The sequence below is a fragment of the Lepidochelys olivacea genome, assembly GCF_965140295.1.
Source record: "Lepidochelys olivacea isolate rLepOli2 genome assembly, chromosome: 10".
In the NCBI taxonomy this organism is placed as follows: Eukaryota; Metazoa; Chordata; order Testudines; family Cheloniidae; genus Lepidochelys; species Lepidochelys olivacea.
The window spans coordinates 43,208,921-43,223,341 of NC_140420.1; the positions used below are offsets into that span (position 1 = coordinate 43,208,921).

Below are 14,421 nucleotides of genomic sequence, written 5' to 3' on the forward strand. Positions count from 1 at the left end.
GCCTTCTGCGCTGTCAATACAGAGAGTAAGGATCTTGCGGGAGACCCTTTACCCTTGTTAAAGTCTCTACTCGGAGACTGTTGCACTTCTTGCCTCTGCTACAGAGAGGGTGAAGCCATGCTCCCAATTGGCTCTGATCTGGCCCAGGAGCATGAGGGAGAGGGTTTAACTTTCCCCATCTCCGAAGGAGGCTGCAGAGATTTTTCCATTTTAAGCCATTCAGTCACAACAAAGCCCTGGTCTTGAGGCTTGCACAGTGAAGACATTTTGCAGGGACGTGTGTTTCGCCAAGGCACTTCACACATCATGAGTGCCCATCAGACCTTGGCATGGAGTCCTGACAGGAAACACTTCTTGAATCCTGAAGCCCTGGGCATATTGAATTGGAAATGGCAGGGGAAAGTGTCTCTGCGGAAAACAAGCCTGAGGTGAAAAGGTTTTGTTTGTTTTTTTAAACTAAGTAACTAAACTATGTAACTATTCTAAAGGAAGGGAAACAACTAGGATGCAACTAATAACTATTTCTATGTTCTTTGTTATTGTTTCCTACAAAGACCAGGGAAGAGAAGCAGCACTGCCCCGAGTCCCATCTTCAGCCTTGGACGGTTGAGAAGGAACTGAGGAGGGTGCGAGACGCACGCACTCAGGAATATTCCAACGAGACGAGAGATACCAACTGAGTGTATGCGTCCCGACCAGGCACTGCTACCGAAGATCTCTGATCAACGGCGCTGGGACAATTTGTCACCTAGAGTGGAGCACCCACAAGGACAGCACTCGAAGAAGAAGAAATGTTATTTCTCTGTTTCAGTGCACCGTGCAGCCAGTCAAACTTCCTTAAGCTCCCCGACCCAGGTTAGCCATGTTGCATTAGAACCAAGTGAACAAGCCGGTAACTATTCTCCCCAATTCCTCAGAAGTGTCGGGGAAACAATTTCCTAGGTGCTAGGCTGCCCCCCACCCTGTCATCACGATAGTATCTAAGCACCTCAGCCTTTAATGTACTCATCCTCACAACACCCTAGAGAGGTAAAGTAACGATACAATCTCTGTTTTACAGATTGGGAATTGAGACACTGAGTGTCAAAGGGTAGTGCCCAAGGTCATGCAGGAAGTCTGTGGCAGAGAAGGAAATGAATCCAGATCTCCAAAGACCCAGGCTAGTGCCATAACCACTGGACCTGCCCTCCTCTAAAATGTTAAGTTTAAACTTTCAGACGTTTAAATGCCTTTCCCATCATCCACCTGTGATCCCTCTTCCTAGGAAAAACCAGGAAGAGCAAGCAAACTTTGCAGTGTGACCCAAAGGTCAAATTCTCACCAGAACAGTCTCCTCCTCTCTGTCCTCAAAGTTACACAGGAAGCAGTTAGCTCAAGTGCCTCTGATCTCCATGGTATCACACCAAGAGAGAAGTATCTCCACCAGGCTCTAATGCAACTAAGGCTTTCTAGGTTAAAGACAATGACTTAAGTTGCACCAGAAAGCTATTACAAAGCTAGTGCCCCATGACCTGCACTAGTTTAATTTTTTATTTTTATTACGGTAGCATCCTAGCAGTGGACCATGACATTCGCTCTTCAAGAAATACCCCTCAACTAACAGTCTGCGGCATTCTGCATAGTCCATTTTTAGGTGTTGCCCCACATGCAGTAATCCTATTATGACAATGGCCTGGATTGCTGAGAGGAGGTCACTAGACTAAAATCACTGCCTTTGTGTTAATTAAAAGGTGCTTTACCCACTGTTGGTTCCTGGCCACCTGGAAATAGCTGGAGATCCAGGAGGACACCAAGTTTGCAAAACAGTAATAAGAGAACAGATTTCCTACAACAAAGGAAGCAAACATCAACCCTGCTATTTCTTGCAGTTGGCTCCCCTACAGCACAACCCAACTCTTCCAGGTTGAATCATTGTCAACTTACCCTAATCAAAACCTTGATCCTAGCAGGACGCTGGACAAGCCAACCAACCACACTAGCTAAGTCTAACAAAACAGAAATAGAGCCAAACCATTCAGAAGAAATCTCAGTCCTTCATTATCTCCACATTCACATAAATAGGGTGCGTGACAAGATAGAACCCTGTGGGACCTCACGAGAGCCCACAATGCAGCTGAACTGTTATCCAACACAACACTCCAGGTCATATGAAGGTGAAGAAACTGAGCCACTCAACAGCAACTGTATCCATGCCAGGGTCTCCAACTTAGCAGTAATACTTCACGGTCAATAGTTGAAAAGACAGCTGATAGACCCAGGAGAATTAGACGTTTTGCTTTCTTCCATCACCAGAAACCCAACCAGCCAAGGAAACCAGAGCTGCGTCGGTCACATTCAAGCCTAGAACTAAATTGACCAGAATTAAGGAAAATTGAGTACTCTATGCACAAACAAAGACTCTTCAGCACTTTCTAACCTTCTTTGGGAGATGGTTAGAGAGAAACTGGGTGGTAACTGGTGACACTATCAACTTCCAGAGAGGATTCTAACTGCTACTGTAAGAGAAGCTGGGACTGTGTCACTGCATCCTTCCAATCCCATCCTCAATAAGGGCCCCAATATCTTCACTGGCTGAGCAGCAAAGGGATTCTGATGCTACTCACAGGTGGTGACCAAATGCTCCTATAGCTTCTCCATGAATAAAAATGGCCAAAATTCAGAGTTTCTAAACAGAGATGGAACCATCCTATCCACAAAGAGCAAAGAAAACTCACATCAGTAAGCGAAAGTGATCTAGAAGAATAAAGCTGAGAAGGGCACATGGGAGTCTCAGTATGAATAGTTACGGACAAGAACCTTATGATGCCCTGCCAGGCTATCCACCGGGTGACCATATGGCTAGGAAGCATCCACCTGTAAGGGGCTTCTTATTCCAGTTCTATGAGCCACAGAGATTCAGACAGGTCTCCAGTCCAGGAGGGTATCTAACATTTTAGCTTAGAATGGGGATTTTAATGTCCATTTTTTCCAAGGGAGATCGTATTCTCTCCCTCCTGCCATCTTCCTTTAAATGCAGGAGAGTCAAAATTAGATTTACCACTTGGATACTTTTCACACTTGCGTGGAAGGTCTCAAGACAGCTAAGCCACAATTTTTGCATAATCTTGCTGAGACTTATTAACATATCTGTTTATATTATGCTGCTACATTAAAAAACAGCACATTTTATGTTACTGGTCCAACAATTAACCAAATACTGGTCCTACAGTAGGCTGCTCTAGAGTGGAAGTGGGTGTCTGGTGCATTTTTAAGAGCGCTGAGGAAGACCACCTCCATCTTTCATGATTAGAAGAGAGACAGGAAGTATTTACAAAAGCACTTCATGGTACTACCAATCCTCAATGCTACTTTAGATTAACACAATACTAAGTAGCAAAGTCTGTTGCGCCTGACCAGACGTCCTGATATTAGGGACTTTGTATTATACAGGCAACTATATTTCCCGCCTCCCAGAAAAAATATCCCAATTTCTCACACATGTTATCTGGTCATCCTAATTGTGCATCTAAATCTACGATGCTTGTGTCCCCCTAACCTTTCAGATTAAGTAAAAATATCCTAGAGGAAAACAATATATTTTTGATGATTCCATTAAAGCTACGGAACCAATTTCCTTCAAGCTTGGCTTTAGTAAGCTCTAAGGAGCAAGCAAAGTTTGAACAAAGCGGTGTCTGCTGTTGTATGTTTCAGAACAGTAGTTCTCAAGCAGGGTTACATGTACCCCTGGGGTACACAGAGGTATTTCAGGAGGTAGATCAACTCATCTAGATATTTGCCTAGTTTTACAACAGGTTACATAAAAAGCACTAAAAGTCAGTGCAAACTAAAATTTTATACAGAAATGACTTGTTTTATATGCTCCAGATACTATACACTGAAATGTAAGTACAATATTTATATTCCAAGTGATTTACTTTATAATTATATGGTAAAAAATGAGAAAGGAAGCAATTTGTCAGTAATCGTGTGCTGTGTACTTCTGTATTTTTATGTCTGATTTTGTAAGCAAGTAGTTTTTAAGTGAGATGAAACTTGGAGTACACAAGAAATCAGATCCTGAAAGGGGTGCAGAGAACCACTGCTTCAGAACACATTAGGAAATCATTTTATTTTCCACAGAATTTAAAAAAAAAAATTCATTTTACTGAGAAATTCCTAGAAGTTTGCCGAGAAGCAGAGCACAAGCATACTAAGTTTCAGAATTTGAGCCAGTCAGAAAATGAACAAGGTCTTGCAATGGAAGCACCACTTCAACTGAACATCTCAGTACACTGGGTAGTTCTGCTCCCACTAAATGTAACTGATTCTACTTAAACAGAAAATAAGCAATGCACGCCCCAGACCAGGAGCAGCTGTCTGCAGCAAACAATGCTGTTACCAGATTACACTGCAAAACTAATAAGAAAACAGACTGGCCATTTCCTAACACCCCCGCCTCCCCTATTCACAGCAAAATCTCAAACACATGCACACAGCCTCTTGTCTTCACAGGCAAAGGCCCAGGTTTGCTCCTAAACTACATTCCCCACATGACAGTTACATGTTTTGCCTCCTTGCTACCATGCCAACCCTTGTTTTGACTCCTCACAAAGCACACAAAAACAGACCACTGAAGTTTTATGTAAAGTTGGGCTGGCTGGAACCAATATATTTGCATAATAAAATCTTAACAGCTGGTCTACCAGTCTCCATCTGGAAACCTGCCCAACAGAAATGAACAACTGCTGAAAAGCCAAACACCGTGGGGGGGGGGGGGGGGGGGGGGGGAGGTTAAAGGCAGATGTAAATTAACCCAGCCTAACCAAGCCATGGGTGGCATAGAAGTCTTCCACACTTATAACAGAACGAAGCACAGTTTTGCTGAAGGACATAATCAGTGCTGGACAGAAGCCCTAAAAGCAATAGCTTCAGCTTGCTTTGGGTTTCCAATTAACTCTTTAGTACAAAAGCAAATAACCAAATGCCACTCCCTCAGCTATAATATGAAGAATCTTACACATCCATTAGCAGAAGCATTTTTGCTTGCACCTAGGGTGATCATTTTCATCTTACTGGTGTCGTTAGCGTTTGACGTTGACAACAACACTGTGCTGTGGTGGAGCATACTCCTAGTGCTAAAGGATTACGCTAATCTTCTGGCTTCCATCAGGGCTTCTGTTTAGTATGTTTATGAAGCAAACTGAAACCAACCTTTGTGTTTGCTGCAATCCAATTGGAAGTTTCACTGTCATCATCACACTTCTTAATCCACTTCTTCAACCACTGTTCAGAAAGTGAAAAAATAGAATCCATAGACTTTATACAGTTTAAATCTATCTTGCACAGACATTACATTAAGCTAACACTAAGCACTTAACATAAAAAGGAGAGCTGCAAAGGTACACCTGAATGACATCATTTGCCAAGCAGGGTGGAGTGAGCTTTAACTTGACAATTCCTTTTGTGGCAGAAAATTAGTTTGCCAGAATCACTAGATAAACCCTGGAAAAGAGTATTATAGAACCACAGAATGCCATTGACTAGGGACTGCATTACTTGTGAGTCCAGAACAAGAAGTTTTTGGAAGGTAAGCTCCGGATGTAACTTGCTTCTGTGCAGGCTCTGCCCCAATACCAACATGGTCCAGTTAGTAGGAGCACACAGACTAAAGTCTCAGTTTCCCTTTGCTATTCTACCAGCTAAGAAAAGCAAGAAAAGAGTACTAACGCTATCTTTTTGCTCTTACACATCAGCTGTAATATTCTGGCAGGCTGTACAACAGGGTTGCTTTTCTTCTCTAATGATGTGTATTAACCCGATTTGCTATGTTGGGTCTCTGGGGATCTCCATGCACTACATTCCATCGACTAGCAATGTTCATACATTTCTCTGCATAAACTCAAAGATGCAAAGCTTCCACAGGATAAGTCTCCTACGATGTCCTAGCTACTTTTATGTCATGAGAGAATTACATATTATTCCCTCCCATAAATTGTTTTTTGTATTAAAGCTGCTGAATGTGTTGCATTTGAGATGCACATTGGGGCTATTTGGAAAGCCTCCACACCCTTTGCTTTCACATACTTCCCTACATTTCTAGGAGGAACACTGCTAAGTCAATGGATTTAAATTACTGAAGAAAAAAATGGGACTTCTTATACCGTGTAGATCAGGAACTGATTGAACTTCTCATGGAAATGCTGATAAACTGAGCTACAACCCCACCACCCTCCTTTACTGCTCCAATGGTAGCTAACTGGGGATAGCTCAGTGGTTTGAGCATTGGCCTGCTAAACCCAGGGTTGTGAGTTCAATCCTTGAGGGGGCCATTTAGGGATCTGGGTCAAAAATTGGGGATTGGTCCTGCTTTGAGCAGGGGGTTGGACTAGATGACCTCCTGAGGTCCCTTCCAACCCTGATATTCTATGATTCTATGAACTGCACTCATTCTTCCATTTAAGATCTTAGATTTTATTCTCTTTAGGGTATGGAACAAGTCTTCCTGTGTGTCTGCACAGCGCCTAGCCCAAGAGGGTCCCACAATCTTGATTAGGGCCTCTGGGTGCTACTGTATTAAAATAATCATCCATCTTTTCCACAGATTGTGCTAGATGGCAGGGGCACCTGAAATCAGGACCACTGAGATTCAATATTAAAACCAGAAGCAAGCTATGAGGTTACTAAGGTATTAAAGCACCCACAGGAGTGTTGTGAGAACAGGAATACTCCTTGTAGAGTGAAGCGTTTATTCCGGAGGTCGCCCATCTCTACTGATGTAACATTATCCTACGACAACAGACTCTTCCACATAGCTGCACTAAAACACTCTTTTCATGAAGGCAACGCCGAGTGGTGACCCTGAAGACTGCTAACAGACTTCAAGTGCTGCTTGTTACTTCCTTGATATAAAGAGGGAGAAGCCTACAGTGCCCCTTAGTGTGAGCATAGGCGTAGTTCGACTTCTCAGCTCCAGTCAGGCCAACGGGACCACATGTGGGTGGGCAAATTCTGTGCCTGCCCAAGGCTTGCAGTTTGGAGGCAACGCCCCCTTTACACCTCCCCAAACTAAGCTCATAGGTGCGAGTGGTTATTGTACGGCAGCTATGGGCTCATACCTAGACACTGTAAATACCCACAGTACCACGCTACTTTGCTGGGGGTCCTGCAAGGAGTTTGACTTCCCCCTTTAGTTCTGCAAAGCCATGGGTTCAGCGAGGAAGTTGGACATGCTCACCTTGCACTTAACAGGATCATGCCAATTTTCACCGCAGTTAAAGCTGTACGTGAAAAAGAGAATTAATTCACAGAAGTTTAGCGATCACACTATGTAATTAAATCATAACTCCATTAAAAACTTACTTTTACAGTAGTTTTTGTCTTTTGGGTTACTTCACTGAAAGGGTCTGGGCACCAGATCTTGCTGAAGATAATTACTGTAAGCGTGTTTCAGTTAAACTAAAACGAGGAGTCCGGTGGCACCTTAAAGACGAACAGATTTATTTGGGCACAAGCTTTCATGGGTAAAAAACCCACTTCTTCAGATGCGTGGAGTCCACTCGAAAGCTTATGCCCAAATAAATCTGTTTGTCTTTAAGGTGCCACCAGATTCCTTCTTGTTTTTGTGGATACAGACGAACATGGCTACCCCTCTGATACTCAGTTAAACTAGAATCCCATGCCCCCTGATGGGTGCATGACACACTTTAGAGTGTTCCCAAAGGGGCCTGGCTACTAACATTAGATCTGAAATGGATTAGTTTTCCATCCAGACGTATAAGGCTGCCTTGTAAAATAAAACAGACATCTGGACTCCTAATAAAAAGCATAATGCTGAACAAAAAAACTTCGTCTATGCATAGCCCTTCAAATGGCTAGAGGGGTATAAAAATGGACTCCTTGGTTTATAGGGAGTTTCTATGTCTAACTGTTTTCAGACTCCCCTCCGAGAAGTGTTTCCTCTACTGAACAACATCTGTTTGAATGAGGTTAACTGCCCTAAGAGTTTGCAGACTTCCATGTAATTCAGGTCTCAAGCAAAGTTCCTTCCCAAAACATTTCAAGAGCATTTAAAAACTTGTTTCTTGGCTTTTGGCTACAGCTGTTGATTCTCTCATTGAAAGTGAAAAGATCCAAATTAGGGTGAAAGCCCTTTAAAAGCACTTTATGCACAATATAAATAATAATCCTTTGCTATAGGTGCTCCACATATGAGGCGCTCTCCCACTTGGCAAACGGATTAATTCAACCTTAACCCGCCTGTGAACATGAACTACCTTCACTTTAGATGGGATACCAAGGTAGAGAGAGGATGACTGAATTTTCAAAGGCCATTGAGTGAGTATGGGACTGACTTGATTCTCAGTCCTAGGTTTTACCCACAAGATGACCCTACATTGTTAACATGTTAATTTTGCCATTTCTAAAATGAAATTCCAGTCATTTATCAATACATTTCCCAGCTTTAGCTTTTAATTTCATACATGCCCATCACCAAGTGCTCACAGAATGATTTGGTTATGAGGGAACTGACTTAAGCAGCTTCAGTTTGCTCAACATTACTCCCGTTCCTTCGTTAAATGAATCAATTGAGGGAGAGAATCCAAGGGATTTGGAATTGCCCCAGAAATTTCTCTACAAGAGAGATTTCTCCCCGTCAGCTCCTAGACATTTTCACTTGGAAGACATTTTTATTTTCCAATTAGGAAGATAGGCAAGAACATTTTCAAATGAAGCAAAAGAAAGATGAACCACAAAACTAATCCTTGCTTTTAAAACCTCTCCCCTCCTTCCAAATGGTTACTAAGCTCTCCCCCCTCATACTGGCTCCTCTGGCACAAACAACTTCTCAAAAAGATATTTATACTGTACTTAACTCTTAACTTTTGAATGGTCCTTGAAGCTCTGAATTAATTCACAAGAGTGTTCTTACCAAAACTGACGTCCACATTTGCAGCGAACAGGTTTAGCATCAGGATACTGAACTTTAACAACATGGTGGCAGTCTGGGGCAGGACACCATTTTAACAGTCGATTACACTAGAAAATAAAGTGAGAAAACATGGCACGAAGAACTACCAGGAAAAGGACACTCACCCTAACAAATCATCCTTCCCCCCTGTATCCTGTTGTCTCTGTATCCTTTAACCTTGAGTGTCTTCGGGTATGTTTATGTTGCAATTAAAAAGCCACAGCTGGCTCATCCCAGCTGACTTGAGCTCAGGGGGCTCGAGCTGCAGGGCTGTTTAACTGCGGTGTAGACTTCCAGGCTTGGGCCAGCCACGGGTGTCCAACTGCAGTGTAGACATACTCTTCCTTCTTAAACTCCTATTCACAGTGGCCTCGCGTGTCTGCTTATTCTACATGTTCACTCTATCCCCACAAAACAAGTGACTGAATAAATCAGTCAGTCAATTACTTCACTGTTGCGTCTCCTTTCTGAACAAGCAGTAGTGTGAACAGTTACTGCTGTTCCACTTTTATCTCCTATATTCTGAATGTATCTACTAGGCCACCTGGAAGATACTTTTCATGAGGCAAGTGTTTAAGCTTTCCTTTGGGGAAGTACTGGTCAAACTAACATCTGAGCAGTTTAGCCCCTCTCCCATTCTCTGTGCTGCAGTGATACCCTTTTAATGAAACACTGTCTACCTACAGCCGTGTTCAGGAACTCACATTTACAAGCCATACGTATTCTCAATCCCTCTGGTAACACATCCCACTGCTTTGTTTGCATTTTTACTGCAGCCACCAATGGACTTCTAGGACTTCTTCTAACCATTATAAACCCTTGTGCATTGTAACAACTGTGCATCTCCAATGCTACATCAGTGCAATGTCAAGAAGGCCGATTTAAACAAGAGTCAAGAAGTGAACGTTATTGTTTGACTGCAACCTTAACTTTCCCAAGCTATTTCTGATTACTGAACAGGCCATTTACAGTATATCTGAATATTTGTAACACAGATGCAGTGAGGGAGTTAATACAATGAAAATTTCCCAACTTGCATCTTTAAATCTTAGTTTCTGTATCTAGATTTATTCATTTATTTGTCAGTTATGGAGCCCATAGTTAACAGAACACTGAAATATTTTATTCAAAATAGTTATACATCATCATGTCTTACAGACTGACACTTGGGGTACCCGCTACATTTTAATGCTTGGTGTGTCCTGGTTTTGAGGCTGAAAAAAGCTTACCCAAATACACTGATTACCATATTGGAAAGACAAGAACCATTAAAACCTTCTCAGGACTTCTGTAACACTTACTGCATTTTGCTCATCTACTGTGACAGTAATTTTCTAAATTTTTAAGTAATGTTCCATTGTCTGTCCCACTCACCCGCACATACCTTTCTGGGTCATGTGTCTTCCTGGTACACTGTGTTTAATACTTTCCCCATAATTGCACATAGCTTAAACGGTTTATAAACACTTGCTGCAAGAGCACTACCTTGTTACAACTGATTAGAACATCTCCTGTACAGAAGTCTATAGCCATTAAATTTGGGCAGCTCTTCATTTTCTGCTGACTTGGAGCATACTGCCAAAAAAAGAGTCGATGCATGCTCAGCCTTCAATGAAAAATGCCTGCTCATTTCAAGAAAGTGTTGCCATAGTAAAAGGAAAAATTTTGATTACTAGCTCTCACATGCATATATCCTATCACAATTTAGAAATCTACATTGTCCCCTACCACAAGAGTACCCGACCTAATTAAAATGAAAAGGTGTTAAAATGAGCCTTTAGACTTAAACAGAAGCAAGCCCCCGTCCCGCAACACCAACCATTGAGCCATAATTCAATCAAAAACGTGTCCAACACACCACTATAAATGGAAATAATCAAAGCTAGGTATCAAAGGGGTCTCACTGTATCTGTGTAGAAGAATAAAAAGATTAGAACAGAATTATTTCTTTCATGAAAGAAATTCAAATAAAAAAAACTCACCTCTACAAAACTATTAGTTATTAAATGCTGGTACTTTAATTTAACCTTTGAATCTGTGATCAGACGCCTATGGAAAGGAGAGAAATGCAGAAACATTCATTGTAGTAGAAAACTCGTTTATTTGCACAGTCAACAACTAAAGAGACAGTGTAAGAATGTAGTTGTTTTCCCATATGCTTGCAGTTATACAAACATGTATCAGGATCCACAATCCAGGAACACTTATCTGTTTCCTATTGTGTAACATTACAACACAATACAAACACTTTGAACCTTACTGCTTTCACTTTGGATTCTTAATACAGAAGCACAAATGAAAGTTGTACAGTTCAAGCAAGACTGTTTTGAGGAGCATACCTGCATTTTTCTCAGGCTTTCTTCAAGAGTCCAGGGGTACAGTAAACAATTTTGCTAATTTCTATTAATGTCAGGTTTGCACGTTTCCTATAAACTGCTTTCAAAGGTTCCAGATTGCACTTGCTGCACTGGAGACCAGCACCAGGTATGCCCAAATGTTATTTGGATTTCAACTGAAAGTTAACGTTTAAGCTGATGATCATTAACAGGATATTGCTGATATAGTCATATACAGAAAGGCAACAAGCTAAAGCTGCAAGATCAGCAAAATACATGGTCTTCTGGACAGTGGCAAAAGCAAATAAAAACTCACTAAGTTAATCATTTCAGTTGTTTTAGGGGAGTTTGGGAGCACTTTCAGTTATATTTATTGATCCAATCTGCATGATTCTGGGTTTTACAACTATGTTGTGTATATATTGAGCTTAGAACTGGTGCATTGTAAATAACGACATTAAATTATGTATTACTGGAAACACAGATACAAGACTTTAGGACTGTCAATCAGTTAACTCAAGCGATTAATGCAAAACAACTAACTAGATAACTAGTGCCAATATTTGTAATCAAAAATATGAAGTGACCACTATATACTTTGTACTCTGTGTTGTAACTGAAATCAATATATTTGGAAATGTAGAAAAGCATCCAAAATATTTATAATACTTTTACATCGGTATTCCATTATTGCTTAACCGACTTAATTGCAACCTTTTTTTTTTTTTTGGCAATTAATTGCAATTTTTTTTTAAATCTCACGATTTCCTTTTTTTTTTTTTTTTTTTGGTAATTTGACAGCCCTAATGCCTTCATGTGTACAAGGCAGAACAGTTATGACTGCTTGAGGACTAAGACTGAATTTCTTTTTTAGTATTTAAAATCTCAACCTATGAAGTTGGAATGATTTACACTTTGCACAAGTTATTGTTAAAAACAATCACTTTGTAATCACATACTGGAATAAACACGAAAAAGCTTTGAATGATTTTACTACATACAGTACATGCACACCAACCTGTTTATATCTGGAGGGCCACTTAGAAGTAAGTAAATATTATAGTACCTAGCTCTTATATAGGACTTTCATCCATAGATGTGTGTTCATTTCATGGTGTAATCAAAGGAGCTTTCACATACTCATATTAATAATAAAGATTGAAATGAACCTGCATTGAAGTTCACACCTCTGGGATGAGAATAGGAATGAGAAATTTCAGCCCCAAATTTTCCAAAAGCTGCACATAATCAAAGACAAAATTTAGGATGCAAGAGCCACCCCAAATGTAACTAGAATACAGCTAGTGTGACACTAGAATCCCTTATATGTGTTGTTTACCAAACTAGGCAAAGAAGCCACCTTCACAATTGCACCCTGCTCCTGTATGTAGGATTTGGAAGTGTCACCTTAAAGTGTCAACTACATTTCTATAGCGCCATTCACCTGAGGATCACAAATTCCCATAAGGTGGTGGGTGTTATTTGACAGACAAGGAAACTGAGGCAAACAGGGTCAGTGACTTGCCCACAGTCACAAATCAGTAGTTATTTGGAATAAACCCCATCTCTTTCCAATTCCCAGCCCCCATGCTCTAGCCAACTAGCCAAGCTTCCTTCCTTCCTTAACAAATTAAGTTACACATACAGACTGACCTCACTGAAGGAATCAAGCAGGAGAAGCAGATGCTTGACAATTTGTTACCCACTAACCTCTCCTGGCAACAAAGGGACGGGAAATAAATGCTATATACTGGGGGAATGTTTTTACAACAGCTCCATTAAACTTCACCTAAGTGGTCCTTTAACTTTGTGGTAGTTTTCTTTACCAGCTGATAAGGTTTAAAACATTATTACATTACCAAATTTCTTGCTGTCTAAGGAATTTAAGACCTAGAGCAGTAGAAATATAGCAGGATGCATATGATATGGAAAGAGATAGCCAAATTTGGATCATAGCACCCTATATTGAAAACTCAACTGGTGCTGTCTGCTCAGTAGTGGCCTCCTGACAATACTTTGATGAGGGTTAAGGGGCATGAGGATCACTAGTGACTGCAGACATGGTGCGGATAAAAATAAGGTCCTAAACCTGGAGTGTAAGCACTTCTGACTTGCTGCATCCTCCCCTTTTACAGAGTTCCTCAACACTGTCCTTTCAATTTTGTCTGAACTTTCTTAGCACCAAATGGGAACGAGACCTACTGTCGTACTATAAAGTTGTAGAGAAGCTGAGAAGGCAGATTCTAGCCAGTTGCTACTGGACAGCAGTACTGTATTACTTTATTACTGGCACCAGTAATAAAGGCAGCTTGCTGTGCTTATTAATGAAAGCAACAACACTGCATGTAGGTTAAAGCAATTACCAGCAGCATTAGATAGGGTGAGGAAGGAATAGAACAGATTACCTTTAGCTGGTTTGAAGGTCTTGAAAGATTTAAGACAACCTTCTTCCTTCTCCCCCACAAGATCAATAGCTATAAAAGCCATAGGAAGCATAACTGACAAGAATATAGCTACACAGTGATGGATCTGGGAAAGTCTATCTTCACTGCTGAAACTGGCTTGCTCACAGGTAGCGAAGCTTAGAGATCCCACTCCTTCATAGACTGGGGGAAGGTAGAACTGGGTCTGTGCTTTCTCTGCTTTTATGGTGGTTAAAGCAGCCCCCAAAATTGTTTTTTCTTTTCAATATGCTTGCTTTTAAGAAATAGAAATTCAGGTCCTGTGGAGTCTGGAAGGCTAAGGTTGGAGAGCTTGAGAAACGGTGACATCACATGGCCTAAGAATGGAAGTTGGTAGGGAAGGGCTTTTTAGTCAGACTATTAAAAACAACTTTTGTTTGCAGCTGTTTAATTCTAGTTACTTAATAGCTTGAAGCCTCTTAAAGGTTGAGCATCCTTCACACTTTCAGTTAAGGTGTTACACCTCCAAGACCTTCCAGAGATTAGGGAAGAATGGAAACAACAGGGATTTAAAATCCAAGTACTTGTTCAGCTAAAAGAGTAATTCCTGGGTGGAACTAATATAGACAGCTCCACTGCTACAAGCTCCTAGTGTAGATACATGCCTCTAGGGAAGTCTCATTTTGCACTGCTGTATTCTAAGTCACACTGGTGGGTAAGTTTGGATCCCAGTAAT

At 41.1% G+C, this 14,421-nt stretch overlaps 1 protein-coding gene across 2 annotated transcripts in view; it reads right to left on the reverse strand.

Annotated features, from left to right (window-relative positions):
* The window catches only part of ARIH1 (ariadne RBR E3 ubiquitin protein ligase 1), a 113,296-nt gene that overhangs the window by 21,520 nt on the left and 77,355 nt on the right, over positions 1–14,421 (reverse strand). For both annotated transcript variants that reach the window (XM_084642399.1, XM_084642400.1), the window contains exons 6-9: positions 10,930–10,996; positions 8,909–9,015; positions 7,214–7,256; positions 5,191–5,262 (exon numbers count right to left, since the gene is read on the reverse strand). In XM_084642399.1, coding sequence (XP_084498525.1) covers positions 5,191–5,262; positions 7,214–7,256; positions 8,909–9,015; positions 10,930–10,996 — 289 coding nt within the window. The remainder of the gene's footprint in view (positions 1–5,190; positions 5,263–7,213; positions 7,257–8,908; positions 9,016–10,929; positions 10,997–14,421) is intronic.